Source organism: Suricata suricatta, chromosome 9, assembly GCF_006229205.1.
Source record: "Suricata suricatta isolate VVHF042 chromosome 9, meerkat_22Aug2017_6uvM2_HiC, whole genome shotgun sequence".
In the NCBI taxonomy this organism is placed as follows: domain Eukaryota; kingdom Metazoa; phylum Chordata; class Mammalia; order Carnivora; family Herpestidae; genus Suricata; species Suricata suricatta.
In genome coordinates, this window is record NC_043708.1 from 99,743,542 (window position 1) to 99,762,151 (window position 18,610).

The window sequence follows — 18,610 nt, forward strand, 5'->3', positions numbered from 1 at the left end:
TCATAAGAGACTACTATGAACAACTATACACCAACAAATTAGACAACCTAGGAAAAACGGATAAATTCCTAGAAATGTACAATCTACCAAGACTGAATCATGAAGAAAAAGAAAATCTAAACAGACCAATACTGAGTAAGGAGATCAAATCAATAGTCAGGTGAAGGTGGTCAAAAGGTACAAACTTCAGTTATGCAGTAATACCTTGGATTGAGACTAACTTGTTTTGTGAGTGTTCTGCAAGATTAGCAAACATCTCTTTTTTAATTTTTTAAATTTATTCATTTGAGAGAGAGATGCAGACAGCATGAGCAGGAGAGGGGCAGAGAGAGGGAGAGAGAGAAGAGAAAGAATCTCAAGAAGGCTCTGCAATGCCACGACCTGAGCCGAAACCAAGAGTCAGATGCTTAATTGATGGAGGCATCCAGGTTCCCCAAGATGAACAATCATTTCTAATACATTTTAACTTGATAAACGATTGATGTCTCTTAGTATGTGACACCAAATGCCATATGATCACAACTGAGCCAATGGTTCTCTCTCTTGCTGCAGGATTGTGGATGATTGTCAATGCAATGTCACATTTCTATGAAATCCTCAAAAGAAGGCAAAAGCAAGTGTCATTGGATACCTTCCCTGCTTATTTATTTGACATTTTGTTAATTTTTGGAAGACAGAGAGAGGGACAGAGCATGAGCGGGGAAAGGGCAGAGAGAGAAGGAGACAAGAATCCGAAGCAGGTTCCAAACTGTCAGCACGGAGCCCACGTGGGGCTCAAACCCACAAACCCTGAGATCATGACCTGAGCGGAAGTTGGATACTTAACCAACTGAGCCACTCAGGCACCCCAGGTGGATTCCTTATTAAAGTTGCCCAAAAAGAAAAAGATTCCACCAAGCCAATAGGTAGCAGTGATTCCATTAGTGATAGTGAAAGTCATCCCACACTATAACCCTCCTCTTTCTTGTCCCCCTCACACCAGCCACAAAGGTTTACAAAGGTAAGTGCAGGTTAATTTATTTTTCTTTATATTTTGTATTTTCTTTTTATTTGGATTATATTACAGTACTAGAATCATTTTCATATGAATACTTTTGGGTTATGGAACAAATCATATGAGTTTCCATTATTTCTTATGGGGAAATTCACTCTGATATACAAGTGCTTTAGATTACAAACATGTTTCCAGAACAAATTATGCCCGCAAACCAAGGTTTTATGTATAATGAATAGTTTCTGTGGATGTAAAGTACAGCATGGTGAATACAATTAATGACAGTAATACTAAGAGAATAGATTTCTAAAGTTCTCACCATAAAATGAAAGAGAAAGAATATTCCCCCAAAATATAATCCTAACTATGTGAGATGATAGATGTGTTAACTAACCTTACTGTGGTAATCATTTTGCAATATACACGATTATGAAATCACTATACTGTACACCTTGATCTTATACAAAGTTATATGTCAATTATATCTCAACAAAAATGGAAAACGTTTTTAAATTAAAAAATGACAAATGGACTTTGTCAAAATTATTTTTCATAAATAACCACCATTAATAAAATCAATAAGCAAGTCGCCGACAGAGTAAAAATACCACATAAACACTCATTTTGTATGAAGACTATAAAAAGACTTCTACAGACAATAGTAAAAGGACAAACAACATAATTTTAAATGGGCAAAACACACTTTAACAGACACTTCATAAATGAATATATATAGATAGGCAACAAGACATGACAAGTCATTAGTCTAGACTATCATTAGTCATCAGGAAAATACATTCTAAAACATAGTGGAATAGTGTATCATACCCACTAGACCTGATAAAATTAAAAATCCTGACAAGATGACATCTGGCAGGGATGTGGAATAATTGGAATCAGTAGTGGGAATAGAAAACATCACCACCATTTTAAAGAACTGTCTCTTTTTAAAAAGATAAATATACATCTGCCCTTTAACCCAGCAATGATACTCCCAAGAGTATAAAATAAGAGAATAAAAATATATGTCCACAAAAGACTTGTATAAGAATGTTCAAAGAAGCTTTATCCATAATAACCAAAACTTGAAATAGCAGATATATCATGAGATAAAAAACATTATCATAGGCCAAGAACAGCTAGAAATTTAAAAAAAATTAATGAACAATAAAAAGTAATCTATATTGACTCAGTCATAAAGTGGCTGCTTTTGTAAGACAGGAGAGCAAAAATGACTAGAAAAGGGAATTTTTGGCAGGGAATGTAAATATTCTGTTTGGCAAAGGTCATTATATAGGTATATTCAACTACTCAAATTTATCAATATGAACCTTACGATCTATTCTTTTTATCATATATAAATTCTACCTCAACAAAATTGTAAAGCCTCCATTGATAACAAACCCAACAAGGGATGTTTAACTCTAAACAGAAAGTTCAAAACATTTTTGAGAAGAATTAAAGATGTAAATACACAGAAGCAGATGCCATATTTACAAATTAGAAAATTCAAGATTATAAAGATATCAATCCTCCCCCAATTAATTTATATACTAAATAAATCCCACAGTCTCAGAGGTTTTATTTTTGTAGAAACTGAGCAGCTAGTTCTAAAATTTATAAAAAATGTAAAGGGCCAAGATTAGAAAAGACTGTCTTAAAGAAGAACAGTGTTGAAGGATTTTCACAGCTAGATCTCAGGATCTAAAGTCAGAGTAACTGAGACAGCATGCTTATAAAATAAAATAACCAGTATAATCAAGATTCCACAAGAACAGACACTTGACTGATGATAAAGGTCACTGCAGAGCAGTGGGGAAAGCATGGTCCTTTCACTATAAGTATGCCACCATATAGAAAAAAAATTCATCTTAAATTTTTACGACCTCACACCATGTACAAAAACTCAATTCTGAATGGACCTTAAATCTAAATCTAAAGTAAAATTATAAAGCTTCTGGAAAGAAAATACTGTCATGACCTAGTAGTGAGGAAAGACTTTTTAAACAGGACACAAAAAAGTATGATCCATAAATGAAAAGATTAGTAAATTAGGTAACATTAAATAAAGAACACCTATGCATCAAAAGACACCATTTGAAAGTGAAAATACACATTACCTTACATTGTTGGAGAAGATATTTGCAATACACCAAAAATGAAAAGGCAAACCACACAGTGGGGGAAGATATTAACAACATGCCTAACTAGTAAAGGCCTCAAGACCCAGTATATATAAAGAATACCTACAAACCAATAAGAAAAAGACAACACAGTAATAAATAAGAGACTCAAAAGCTACTTCACAAAAGCAGATACCTAATAGGCTTATAATTACCTAAAAAAAGTAAAAAAGCTCTTTAGCTATCCAGGAAATGGAAATTAAAACCACAATGAAAAATTGCCACATACCATTTAGAATGGCTAACTTGAGGAAACTGTCAATGCCAAGAGTAGACAAGTATGTGGGGAAACAAAAATCGTCACCTACTGCTGACGGAAATGTTTTCATTTTAGGAAATTATTTATTAGCAAAAATCTATTAAAGTAAAAATATATCTTATGATACAGAAATTTCACGCCTAAGAATCTACAGAGCAGAAAATCTTACATATGCACACTAAAGGGCATTTACAAGAAGTTAACAGCATAACAAGGAAAACATAGAAATAAGCCAAATGTCCATCCACAAAAGAAAGAGTAAGTTGTGTATATTGAAATAATCAAATCCTACACAGCCATGAAAATGAACAAAATGCATCCACTTAAAAGAAAGGAATGAATCTCACAACAACGCTAAATCCACAGCAAGTTCTATTATCTTAACCCTGACAGTGATTACACAGCTGTTCCCTTTGTGTTAAATGCAATACACTTTGGTTTTGCTCAGTCTTTATATACATTTCATAGCAAAATAATTATTTTAAAGATAAAATTTTTAAAGATTCAATTTAAGTCTATAATAAGTACTTCTTTAAATCAGGTTATTTATCCATTCACTAAAGTGACTAAATCTAAAAGTGAAGTTTTAACCGGTAGGGTCTGACTGGAAACATTTAACAAATAAAATAGTAAGGCAGAAACAAATGGTAACATTTTTATAAAAATGAGTAACTCATTTAACACAATTCAAGATAATACAGTAAAATGAAACAAAATACCTCTTAAACCACCTAAAAATGATTACCTGCTTGGGTAAAGTTAAGTTGTGGGTGCTCTCACTATAACCAATAGCAGTAAAGAGCTTATCTTTCTCCTCTGGAGTCATAATGTCATCAATACCTACAAAGAAATGACAGTATTTTAAAAAATCAACTGCTTCAGTTTTACAGATACAATTAAAAAATCAAAACATAATATAAAATTTCATACAAGTAATTTTTCTCAAAAATATCAAAGTTTTAATTTAACTCGATAAACCCAGAAATGTTTCAGCCTGGAGTATCTGCTCACATGTTTAGTAATAATAAACATAGTAAAATTCAAATAACTGGCTAAAACAGAATTTATATATATATTTTTCTTGTCTGTGTACAATAAATTATCTGACTTGAAACTTACTTTCAGGAATCAAAGATTCTTCATCTTTTTTCTTAGACTCCTTCTTACCCCAAAATCCACTAAACCAGCCTCCACGTTTCTCGCCTGTATCAGTAGACTTTTTCCTTAATTTTTGCCCAGATCGAATCACCTAAAAAGGTAAAAAATTTAAACTTAATTAAAGAATAAATGCCCTCTTCATTTTTAGGTATGGCCAGGTAAGAACAATGGTTAATTTTTTTAACATGACCTTAAGTTCAAATCAGTCAAGAAAGCTTCTGAAACGGTATTCAACATGATTTGAATTATTATTAACCATGAGTTAATGTAGTTCTACTGTTAATTTACTTTCCTACTGATCAAATTTTGACCAGGTTGCATTTTGTCAGAAATATAGTAAATATTTCAAGTGATATTTTTTGAGCAATATATCTTCTAAATGTTTACATATTTGTTTTCCAAAAAACGTCACAAAAAACATTTGTTGACAAAAGTTAACAAGCAACTAAGACTGCAGATTTATAAAATGAAAAGTTCCTTGAAAAGAAGATGCTTCCAACCTCAGAAGTATTAGTTTAAAACAATATTTCAAAATTCATATACAGTGCTGTCTTGCTAACTATGGCTATGGCAAAGGGATTAGATATACATAAAAACAGCCCTTGAATCTAATTTTATCCTCTTCTCAGTGAATCCTAGCTTGATTTTCTGCTGCTCCTTTCAAACAGTAAAATATAGATGAATAACCAAAAAACACAAAACAGAAGGATGAATAAAGGGGATAAGTAATTTAGACTCGATCTTCTCATTCCCTGAATAAGTAAACTTTAATAATTTTCCCACCTTAGGGGGCACCTGGGTGACTCATCAGTTGAGTATCTGACTCTTGATTTAGGCCTAAGCCATGATCTCATAGTTCCTGGGATAGAGCCCCACGTCAGGCTCCAGGCTGATTCTCTCCCTCTCTCCCTCTCTGCCCCTCCCCTGCTTGTGCACACACACACATTCTCTTTCTTTCTTTCTCAAAATAAATAAACTTAAAATAAAATCTTTAAAAAAGAGTAATAATTTTCAATTAAAATATTTAAAATTTTAAATTTGTAGTGAATTGGTAACATGTTTCAAGCCTCCCTGTGTAACAAAAAGTGAAATACTCCAAAAGAGAATATGAAAAAAAAAAAAGAGTTGAATTAGTAAAGACAAGTTGAAACCAAGTTAAGTAAGTTCTCTTTCACAACCAGACATTAAATAAATAAGGGAATAGATCTACGTCTGTGCACGTAACTATCAAAGTTCCATCCCTGACACCTGAGTCATAACTATCTTTTGTCAAGCTTATCAATCCATTTTCAACATTCAGAAATGTAAAAAGTAAAAAACATACATCTGATTATTTTATATTCCATAGGAAATAATATTTAACTTCTTCTCTTGGCTAGAAGAACAATGTGTATTTTATTTTTCATGACAATCACAACTTAGATAATGTATTTAACCTCCCTATACCTTAATTTGCTAACATAAGTAGAAGACAGTAATAGTACTTTCCTCAGAATACATGATACCCAGCAAACTATATCAAGAAAATGGTAGCTACTATTTTCATTTCTATTACTCAACTTTCTACTTTAAAGCTTTCAGGAACACAATGCTTCAGTGAATGCAAATCAATTCTCAGCCACCAGTATCTTGAGTTCATGTCAGACTTAGGCACAATATTGTTAATCCAAGTGCTTGCTGTGTTTGTCTTTAACTTTGAGATATTTTTTGAGTGGAACTAACCCCACTGTGTCTAAAACAATAGAAGTGATAAGTGTTGAAATATTAGTGAGAAGAGGCACTTGAAATTTTAAAAAACTAATAAAATTTGAAAATGGTTTCAAAAAAATTTCAAATGTAGCATTTAGATGCAGGCTACATAAACAGGAGGTATGAATCTTTAGGACAAACAAATTATGCAAACTATGAATAGAGCTCCTCCTTTCAACAAAAAGCAGTGATAGAAGACAACTATGACACCACTGATAATTGAGGAGGAGACTAGGATAGTGCCTAAGAATATAAAGTCTAAGCATGGGAGAAATGTAACATTTTTGTCACAAACCAGACAGAAATGCATACATTCAGGTCCTGTTTGAATTTGCAAAATGAAAGTAAATGACAAATCAGCTACTGTGGATATTATTATAGCTCAGTGGTATCCAATCCTTGCTGTACTTAAGAATCACTGGGAAATAGAGCCACCTGGGTGGCTCAGTTGGCTGAGCGTCCAATTTCAGCCCAGATCATGATCTCACTGTTCGTGGTTTCAAGACCTGTGTCAGGCTCTGAGCTGTGAGCCTGCTTGGGATTCTGTGTCTCCCTCTTTCTGCCCCTCCTCTGCTTGCCCCCTGTATCTCTCTCTCTCAAATATAAATAAAAGCATTGAAAATTGTTTTATAAAAAAATCATCAGGAAACCTTAACAAAAACAAAAACAAAAACAGAAAACAACAACAATGTCTAAGCCTCACCACAAACCAATTAAATCAAAGCCTGAGGAAGTGGACTCCAGGCATCATTTGGCTAAATTCCCTAGGGATTCTAATGTGCAGCAGGATTCAGAACCACTGAGATAACTAGGCAAGAGTTTCCTCAACAACAGCAGAGATCAACTGGGGAGTAATGAAACTGAGCTTCTTCAGAAAAGACACCCAATTGAATGTATATCATCTAGATTTATGGAGGGTTTCAATTTTTTTGTCATAAAATTAAAAATTTTTTCCCTTTCATGTTAGTGGGTTCTTTCAATGTTATAATTTTTCTCCTGAAACTAAATGAAGGCATGAAAACTCTCAACTTTCATACTTGGATAAATCCCCATGAAACTTAAGATTTCCTGATCTTAAATTTAAAGGAGTAATATTAACATGTTTAAAACATAAAATGAGCAAATAAAAATGATTACCTCTACTTGTGCTTGTTGCCTTGCTAAAATTATGTTAAAAACATCTAAAGTCTTCTCCAAATCCTATAAAATACAAAGAGACACTTGTAAACAAGAAAAATAGCATTAGATTAAAAAATTTTTATTCTAAGACTTCTGGGCTTATCCAGTCCATAAACAAACAGTAACTGTGATCTCATGAAAGTCTAAGTATACATATGAGTGTACACTTGACTTTTCTACTTACAGTTTTTGCAAAAAGGGAAATAAGTTCTCCAAGAAAGCAAACCCTCAATAAATACAACATAAAAATAAGAATTTTAATAAGACCATTATAGAAACCAGAATATTTAGGATACAGGCTTCTTTTAAGTATTATTCTTATGGTTTTTACTTCTGACTCACTCTATTTACAGGATTTTAGAACTGCTGTACTATAAAACACAAAATTTAAGAATGCAAAATTCTGCAAATCAACAAGGAAGCTAAAGTAAAAAACTGATTTGGGGAATTTATATAAAAGTATGTAAGAATCTAATATGTACTGGTGACCTGTGTATTAGATATTCTCGGTGCTATTTCATACAATTCTCACAACTCTGTAAGACAGATATTGTTTCCATTTTATACTTGAGAACATCAAACCTGACATGCTGAAAAACTTCATGCTTTTTCTAATATATAATATTAGTGATTCTCATATATTTCAGAATAGGAATTCAATTAATTCTTTACATTATGAATTTGTGACAGAAATAGTTATATAATCAAGACCAGATGATATTAAGCAAAGTATGTATTCATTGTGGTTTTTCTCTGTTTTTCCAAAGCGGTTTCTATTTTAAGGGATAAGAGCTGTTCTTTTTATAAATAATACTTTGGGCTCCTAAAAAAAAAGCCTGTAACAAAACTAATAACATACATCTAGGTAATAATAAATATATATTTGAAAAGCTCTCCTAATATTCTAAGCATTATTATAAAAACTAAGCCATTTCTCCAAATAGTTTCTAGTAACCACATTTTATCTGACATTAAGATGGGACAGAAAGATTTGTTTAAAGAAAAAAATGAAAAAAGATAACTGCATTTTCTCAAAAAGAGATCAGTCCTCCTCTTCCTAATATTATATTTTAATTCAAATTAAATTTAGAAAAATTAACATCGAAGGATGATTTAACAAATAATAGCTTTCACTAATATATGCAAGATATACCTGAATTTGTTTCTGTATTTCTTCTGAGACTTTAGTCTGGGTTAGCTTGGTTTTGTAGGCACTTTTATAACTCTTGAGCAACTGCCTGTGTTTTTTTATGTTACTCCATGACCACATCTGTGTATACCTTCTTATATGAACTTCAAGAACAGAATCAATTGCATATTTCCACCTGCAAATCAAATTTTAATGCACATTTGAATACGAAGGTTTAAGAAAAGAGCAGGAAAATGACTTTGACTTTTTAGACCTACAGTGTCACATTTTTGTCTTCTTATTAACCATTCTCCTATAAGAGCTCAACAATAACATTTCAATTCCTCAGTACAATTCTCTGACATAAGTCGATTACAAAATGAGCAAACAACTCCAACAAGAGTGTATGACAAAGCAAAATCATAAAGACACAAAATGATATGTTATGCAAAATTAATACTATCCCAATATGGTTATAACATTGAGTCCATGTGGTGACTAGAGGGCAATAAGACCAAAAAATGATTAAAGTCTTAATGCTAAATTTAAAATTCAGGAATAATCTAAAAGCAAAAGTACAAGAGAATGTGTTTACGAAAAATTGACAAAGACAGAATACAAAAGATATTCCTTTTGTGTTACAAAGGAAAAAAAAGCGGTTTTATTTCATGGCTTTAAAGGTCTCTTAAATCTGAGAGTTCCTAACCATATTATATATTTCTCAAAAAAAAAAATTCTAACTTACCATTGTCGACCATTGGTATGAAGTGGTACATAAGGCTTGTATTTCCTGTAAGGGGCATTTCTAACCATATAATCCACCGACTCCAAAAGGTCAATCATACTTAAGTACTATTAAAACAAAAATACAGTTACAATTACTACATTTCACACATGGATAAACACCATATTTTATTATATTTTCAGTCTAGTAAGACTCCAACTTCCTTGAAATATGACTATCATGGTTGCCTGTTAATATATTTCATCAAATTGGGGACATGAGTAGCTCAGTCAGTTAAGCGTTCAACTCTTGGTTTTGGCTCAGGTCATGATCTTCTAGTTTACGGGTTCAACCCCACATCCAGCTACACACTGACAGCCTGGAGCTTGCTTGGGATCCTCTCTCTCCCTCTCTCTCTGCCTCTCCCCTGCTCTTGCTCTCTCTCTCTCGAAGTAAATAAACTTTAAAGTATATACTGTATATATATATAAAATACATATATTTTATCAAATTTAAGACACCATCAATTATATATGTAACATAACTTTTAAGTTCCACTCTAAGAAGAAAAAAAAACAATGCTGCCAATTAAAAGTGTCATACCATCAATAATAATAATACATCCTATTTTCAAATATGATAAAGTGTAAAATAAATGCACTTCTTACAAACAACCAAATATACTATCTATAACTAGTGACATGGAACATGATCATTCCTAAAACTACGTATTTTCCTCGGGACCATCATTTCAGCACTGAATATCTATGAGCTGATTTGCAAAGGGCTCCAGAAAATCATTACCTAACTAAAGCAATATCAATGTATTTTTTTAATGTTTTTTTAATGTCTTTATTTTATTTTGAGAGACAGAGCAGAGAGCAAGTGGGGGAGGGGCAGGGAGAGAGGGAGACACGGAATATGAAGCAGGCTCCAGGCTCTGAGTTAGCTGTCAGCACAGAGCCCAACGTGGGGCTCGAACCCACGGACTGTGAGATCATGACCTGAGCTGAAGTCGGAAGCTTAACTGACTAAGCCACACAGGCGCCCCAAGAGCAATGTATTTAACTGCCCATCTTATCACCAATACAACTCTGCAAGTACGTGGTAAACAATTCAAATGAAGGGAAATACACACACATAACATGACTGTAGATAAGATAAAGAAAGGGGCAAGTCTTACTGCTTCTTCTCTGTTTTTTTTTAATGCACTGCTACCAAATGGTTACCATATGGTTATTCACCACAAACAATACAAACAGTCTGAATTTACATAAATTGTAAATTTAAAATACACCCCAGATTTCAAAGACTTAGGAAAAACAAAAGGATGTAAAATATCTTAACAATGTTTAATATCGATTACATGCTGAAACGATTGATAATATTTCAGGTATGCTAGCTTAAATGAAATGTCATTGATTTTATTAACTAATTTCATCTTTTCTTTTTACTTTGCTAATGTAACAACTAGAAAATATAAAATCGCATACACAACCTGCATGACAGTAATCCCCACCTTATCCACAGGGAATATGTTCTAAAATCCCAAGTGGATGCCTAAAACCATGGACAATACTGAACTCTACATATGCTTTGTTTTTCCTTTATACATACACTTCTAAAAAAGTTTAATTTATAAATTAGGCACAATAAGAGATTAACAACAACGGAATAGAATAATTATAATACAATAATAAAAGTTATGTGAATGTGGTTTGTGCTTCTCTCTCAAAATATCCTATTGTTCTGCCCTCACCCTTCCTCTTACATAAAATGCCTAATGGTGATATGAAGTGAGGTGAATGACAGAGGCACTGTGACATAGTACTGGGCCACTAGTGACCTTCTCACCATACAGCAGAAGAAAGGTCATCTGCTTCCAGACCACGGTTGACCCATGTAAGCAAAAACCAAGAAGAAAGAAACCGTGGAGAATGGGGGACTACTATACATTTTTACTGCACTGCACTGAGCTAAAAGCTCATTTAGCTAAATCTCTGGTCTTCCCTTCACTTTCATTTCTCCAGGTCTGCTATCCACACTCCCCGTGCATGTAACCAAATGAGAAACAAATGATGAAAGAAAAAGGTGACTCTTTGAAAAATTAAGTAGACAATATTTAATATCAAAGTGTCTATTAAAATCTGAGGGGAAAAAAGCACATTAAAATCTTCCATCAACAAGTGGGAATTAAATGGGGATGATGTCATTTGCTATAACTTGGTATGATACTCTGCCAAGAAGGAAAGGATCACATTAAAGGAAGGAAATGTTTTTTTTAATTTGATACTTATTTTCTCAATAAATATCATGCATGTGCACGTGCACACACACATGTAAGACATAAAAGAACCACCAGAGCATTGGAGAGGAGCATCGAAGAAGGAATAGTCATAAAGGACAAAAGAAGCTGCGACTCAAGGCTGACCAAAGCTAGAAATGTCCACCTGAATCTTACCTGAGGTTTGGTCAATTCAATGGCAATATTCTGTACTTCTATGTTCCAATCAAGTTTGGGAGTTTTGAGCTCTGTTTCTGCATAAGGATTCATGTAGAGCTTTGCAGAGGCTGATATTGGCTGGAAAACTTCCATCACGGGGGAAGAAATAAGATACGTGTATAAGCCTTTACAAATGAACAACTATAAATAATTATGAAAACACAATTCTGAAAGTACATAAAAATGACAGAATATGTAACAAATGTAAAAAGATCACTAACGAAAAATATTTAAGCATCTATGTATCTGCATATCAACTATAAGTTGAAGGGAGATCTCTAAAGAGGAAATTGGGAGTCCTGTGCTTCTAAGTAAAAATGCACAAAATAGTAGACCATCTACTCTTGGTTATTCAGTCTATTTAAAATTAGACTTCTCTTCCTTACTCTGAGACATTTAATGATTTTATTATTTATTAAAAATATTATAAAAGATAGGAAACAAAATTTAATTAATTTGTCTTATTTAATCATTGGCAGAATTTAGGAACAGAATTATGAATGAAATTCATATTACAGAGAAAAAACTGCTTACCGCTTCACAACTTTCAAAATGATCATTACACATATAATCTTAGAATCAAATAAAGAAATTATTCCTGAAGTTAAGACCCCAGCATGAAAAGGTATATTAGGGCAAAGTAATATATTTAACTGTGAACAGTATTAAACTTAGATCAATTGTGATATCGTACACAGTTTACAACTGCATAAGAATGTATAAAAATGTTAACTTATTTAAAGGTTATTTACAAGTGGAGGATGTCACTTATATATGAGGTCGTAGATTTTTCTGCAACAGTTCTTGCACGATTGAAGCTAAACACTTTCATCTGAAAACATCATTGTCATTAAATAGAGAGGTCTATGAACATAAAGAGGAAGTGCCAACTCATATACAGTGGCAGTCGGCTATAAAAGAATATGAAGAAAACGATAGCAAACCAGAGTAATATGGAATATGCAAGAAGATGAGCATGAAAGCTGAGGACAAACATAAAGGAGTATACTAAATTTAAAACAAAACAAAACAACAACCTCTTGAGAATGAAACTGAAATGGAAAGAACAGACAGCATAAATAAATAGGCTGCTTTTTATAGGGCTATTGAAAGATAAGTAAAGGTGAGGCTACCAAGAACTAGAAAAGCCCAGTTAGAAACATCTCTGGGGGGGGGGGGGGGGGGGGGGGGGGGGGGCTGAGGTGCTCAGTCGGTTAAGCACCGACTCCTGGTTTTGGCTCAGGTCATGATCTCGTGGCTCATGGGATCAAGCCCCATGTCGGGCTTTGTACTGACAGCGCAGAGCCTGCTTGGGATTCTCTCTCCCTCTCTCTCTCTGCCCCTCCCTTGCTCACACATGCACGCTCTGTGTCTCTCTCAAAATAAATAAACTAATAAATAAATACATAAATAAATAAGAAAACTCCAGAATGGTTGGTTTGTCATAACAGTGCAATAGGGACATGGCAGGGTTGACCTGAATACCAAAATCTCAGAAATTCAGTTATTAAACAAAGAAAACCTAATTCCTAAAACAAAGGTGATAACGAGGTAAGAAGACAGGGGAGTCTGGGAAGTTTAGTCACTGGGAATGAATTCCAGTTGTACTTCCCTCCTCTCTCTTGTTCTCCCTCGGCGTGTATGTCATAATCTATTCCTAAGCACTTAGTCATACTCCAAATGGGCTATATTTTTAAACTAAAATATTAAATTGATACTTTCTTCTTGTCACAGTAACTTTACCACAAGAAGTATATTAAGGAAGAGTATTTAAGTCTATGCTTCCTACAATATGAAGTAAACGTTTACCATTACTTACTATATTGATGGTTTGCAGGCATACTGCTACTTGTAACAATTCCACTTTTCAGGTGATCCTAAACAAAAATTTGAGGAGGAGAATGAAAAGGCACACATATTCACCTACACATGGCAGGAAAAAACATTTCTCTTAAATCAGTATCTTTATTTTCCTCTTTTTAATTAGCATCCATAAGAAAAATACACTGAGCATTATTTATGGGTATATTTCTTGGAATAAAATATAAAAGTAGATATTTTTTTAAAATTCTAAGTATCTAGGGCACCTGGGTGTCTCAGTCACTTAAGCGTCTGATTTCAGCTCAGGTCATGATCTCACACTTCGTGGGTTCCAGCCCCGAGTCAGGCTCTGCGCTGACAGCCTGCTTTGGATTTGGGTCTCCCTCTGTCTCTAACCATCCCCCACTCACGCTCTATCTCTCTCTCAAAAATATCCATTAAAAAATTAAAAAAAAATAAAATTCTAAATATTTTTAAATGTTATAGCATTATGTTCCCCTCTGACTTAAAAAAAGCAACAACAACTAAGGGCACCTGAGTGGCTGAGTTGGTTAAGTGTCACATTTTGGCTCAGGTCATGATCTCACGGTTCATGGGTTCCGGAGCTACGCTGGGCTCTGTGCTGACAGCTCAGAGCCTGGAGCGTGTTTTGAATTCTGTGTCTCCCTCTCTCTCTGCCCCCACCTTGCTCAGTCTCTGTCTCTCTCTCTCTCTCAAAAAAAAAAAAAAAAAAAAAAAAACATTAAAAAAAATTAAAAAAAGAAAACGAATACTTAAAACATTTGCTAAGGTCAACTACACTTCAATTTAAAAACACTGCTAAGTATATGTTCTTTAGATCTGAAAGGTATCATCTTTCCTCACAATACTCTTCAAGTAATCATTCTGACATGAAACACCACAATGTAACCAAAATGGCATCAAAATGGGAGTGTAAAAAGCCATAAATGCAGTTTTAATTTAATAGTATAGGTTATTATTTCACTCTGTCATGAATGATTTAACAAAGAAAAATAAACTTTTATTTTTGAAGTTTATTTTAAATAAAAATTTAAAAAAGAGTGGATTCAAAAAACTGTGTTTCACAATTCTGATACAGTTAAATACAACTTAGACAAAAGACTATACCCTGTCCTCATTCAGCACTTCTTATATTAAAAAAATTTAGTGTAGGTAGCTCTTCAGGCATAAACTGAACTTACTAAGATCTGTTCCTTTGATCCCTGGTAAGACATTCTGCAGTTTACATTCCAGTAGGCACTGAGACTATCAAGTCGTATAAGCTGTCAAAGGAAAATGAAAGAGATCAAGCAACTAACACATTAAAATTATGAACCAGTATTAAAAGATTATTCTCATTCACCCTAAAATTATCCAATTGCCATTTTGAGCTTTTAAAGAAAAAAAAATAAGTAAATGTGGAAAACATATGCATGTTATTCATAGACTTTATTATTAACCTTAGCATTTAGTAAACTGTGCTTCCAGCAACACTATTTCCAAGAAGATGCATTCATTCAATTATCAAATATTAATTGATGATTTACTATTTAACAGACCTTGTACATATTTTACTGAATAAGAAAGACAAGATTCCTCCAATGGACATGAAAGGCACTTTAGAGGGAGGGGGAGGGGAAGAAAACCTAGAACAACAAGGTGGGGAAAGCTACAAATTCACAATGTTTATTAGCATATTTAAAGTATTGTGAAGTCCTGTGGTTTAAAACAAAATGGGGGTGCCTGGGCGGCTCAGTCAGATAAGTATCTGGCTTTGGCTCAGGTCATAATCTCATGGTTCGTGGGTTCAAGCCTCACATCGGGTTCTGTGCTGAGAGCTCAGAGCCTGGAGCCTGCTTCAGATTCTGTGTCTCCCTCTCTCTCTGACCCTCCCCTGCTTGCACTGTCTCTCTCTGTCTCTCAAAAATAGATTAAAAACATTAAAAATTTTTAAAAATAAAAAAATAAAACAAAATGAAACACACTGTTTAACTACGTACAGCTTAGTACTTCAATCAGTAATATTGACCAGAGAACATTTTTTTCTATAAATCTATCATCTCAATTACCTAATGCTCCATAAGATACATTTGGAAAGTATTAATTTTATCTAATTCCTTTCCCTAGGTGAAAAACCTAATCCTCAGAAAAAGTAAGTGATTATAGAAAGTAGAGTAAGTAGCAGAGCAAAACTCAGCCCTACACTTTGAACTCACACTTCAATGGCATATTGGGTTCCATCAAGGTTTTAAAAAAATATGTTAAGTGTTTGTACTTAGAAAAATAATAACAAATTCTTAATCCAGTCTAATACCTTGTATATAATTTTTTCTGCTTCATTTAATATGCATGGAGTCCAGTGTTCATTTGCAGTCTAAAAGAAAAAAAGAGTAACTGTGAAACATAGTATATATATATCATAAAAGAATGCTCTAAGATTTATTAACTATAACAAAATAACTTAGACAAAAGAAAAGACATCTGGCTAACGTTCACTACTGTTAGCTGTTTCCTTACATATCTATTTGACAAAATCCAAAAAACAGTGAAAACAGAATTGAAGAGGTTCTAATTTAACTGAACTCATTCATCCAGAAAATAATTACTGAGTTGCTATTTGTCTAAACTATGTAGAAAGAATTAGGTATTAATAAATGAATAAAAAAAAACCTAGCCTATAAGATAGTGAATAAGAAGGTCTACATTCTTTTAAAAGATCAAATAAGTAATTATTGCAAAATAGGAAGAAAACCACAAGAATATGGAAATCACAACATGACCATATTTCTAGAAAGTCAGCATGGTAGGCCAAACACTGCCATGAGATAACTTTTACTGAGCAGTCAGGGCATGACTAATAGACAATTTTAGAGGGATAGCAGAGTCAGAGTACAGTGGGTAGTGAGTCAGCAGGGAGTGAGGAAACACCTGGTAAAGGTAGAGAATTCTCTCTACAAGTTAGAAAGAAGAAAAAGAAGGCAGCAGTTAGATGGGACCTAAGTGGGGTAGGAGAAGGTTCAGGAGACCTTTTGTTAGGAAAGACAGACTTGACGTAAGAGCATGTGACTCTTGAACTTGGGATCATGAGTTTGAGCCCCATGTTGGGCACAGAAATTACTTTAAAAAAAATCTTAAAAAAAAAACAATAGACTTCCACATTGTTGCAAATGGCAAGATTTCATTTTTTTCTTTGCCAAGCAGTATTCCAGTGCGTGTGTGTGTGTGTGTGTGTGTGTGTGTGTGTGTGTGTACGGCATCTTCTTTATCCTTTCATCAACTGCTGCGCTCTGGGTGTTTTACATAAGTGATGGATCATGGGAATCTACTCCCAAAGCCCAGAGCACACTGTATACCCTATATATTAGCTAACTAGACAATAAATTGTATTAAATTTTTTTAAATTTTTTTACTGAAAACTTTTTTAAAAAGACTTGAATGTGCTTAAATGCTTACAGGAAGGAGTGGAAGAAGGGGAAAGGGTGGGGAGGAAGAGAGATGAAGATTTAGGAAAAAAGAAAATTTGTGGAAAGAAAGGAGTGAGGAAAGGAGGCAGAGAGAGAGAGGGAGGGAAAAAAGCTCCTAAGGACATGGGGAGGATGGGATCCAGATCAGAGGTAGGAAGATTACCTTAAATATAAGAGTTCAACCGTAACTGGAAAGATGGAAAAAAGAAATGGTATGGACACAGAAAGAGGTAAGTTTGTTATTATAGTCAATGTAATAGTTGAAGCAAAAAATAACTGAGCTGGACAGGTGTCAAATGCTTTTCCTTTAATCATTACAAAAACTCTAAAATAAAGGTACTATTTTATCAGTGAATGAACGAAGGTTAGACAGAAGGAGACCATCATGGTAACCAGCAAAAGAATGTTTCAGGCGTTCGGGCATAGAAGAAAGAATAATAAATTCTAACTGGGAAGTGAAAAGGGAATTGGAAAGACGAGATAATATGTAACATAAGAATTAAAACCTGAACAGAATCACCAAGGAGACAAAGGGAAAAAAGTAACACAAAGAAAGCAGTATGAAGAGTCTGAGCAAAGATACAGAGACAGCAGTACACACTAAGGAAACTACACATCATTCGGACACACTAGTGTGCCTCTTCTGTCAATGGGAAGTACGTGACTGATTTGTATTTTTTGTTTGGTCAGCTAGTTCAACGTAAAATACTGTGCTCATTCATAACTAATACTGTTAGTCTAGTTTTTCTGGAGCAATTATCTCTAGTTTCTGTTACTGTAGATTTCATTTTTCATCGAAAGTTACATAAAATTCATTTTGGAAAGAAGCAGAGATAAACAGTATCATGAACACCAGCTTCTTTGGCTCCCTTAAATTTGTTCTACCCAGGTTTGGTTTGGTTTTTTTGCCCCACCCCGCCCCCATGTTTCTGCTTTGGTCTTCAATTTGATGTATATCTCCACTTCTCCATAAGGAAATATCATTCTTAAAGGCCTCTATGTAACCATGTCCTTTTTCTGTTTCTCTGACAGTCCACTTCTCTTTCATTTTGCTTCCTCTCCTTATTCTACTAAGGCCCTCTCCATATAACTAATCAGAAGACAAATATGTACCCAGCATGTTTTACTGTTCACTGTCCTTAACTTTAAAACATTTTTCCTACCACTTAGTTGTCCATAGAAAAAAGAAGGAAAAATGTCCGAAATGAATATACACACTATTTGCCCTTCAAGATCTTTAGGAGAAAAGCCAAACTGCATTATAATATACTTAACCAAAATAAATTACCTTATATACATCTTAATATAATACACATGTACATATCAACATTTATAAGCTATTTGAAAATTCCATCTGCTTATACCAAGGATGAGAACACGACTCTATAAAAATTTGCCTTCCCCTATTTTCCCACATGTTTAAGATACAGCTTTTAATTCTTTAACA

The 18,610-nt window shown here is 33.8% G+C and overlaps 1 protein-coding gene across 1 annotated transcript in view; it reads right to left on the bottom strand.

Annotated features, from left to right (window-relative positions):
* VPS13C (vacuolar protein sorting 13 homolog C) overlaps nt 1-18,610 on the bottom strand; it is a 173,026-nt gene that overhangs the window by 123,131 nt on the left and 31,285 nt on the right. Inside the window, exons 9-17 of the mRNA XM_029952250.1 lie at nt 16,014-16,073; nt 14,902-14,982; nt 13,698-13,755; nt 11,837-11,964; nt 9,397-9,503; nt 8,676-8,847; nt 7,481-7,543; nt 4,556-4,685; nt 4,182-4,276 (exon numbers count right to left, since the gene is read on the bottom strand). Coding sequence (XP_029808110.1) covers nt 4,182-4,276; nt 4,556-4,685; nt 7,481-7,543; nt 8,676-8,847; nt 9,397-9,503; nt 11,837-11,964; nt 13,698-13,755; nt 14,902-14,982; nt 16,014-16,073 — 894 coding nt within the window. The remainder of the gene's footprint in view (nt 1-4,181; nt 4,277-4,555; nt 4,686-7,480; nt 7,544-8,675; nt 8,848-9,396; nt 9,504-11,836; nt 11,965-13,697; nt 13,756-14,901; nt 14,983-16,013; nt 16,074-18,610) is intronic.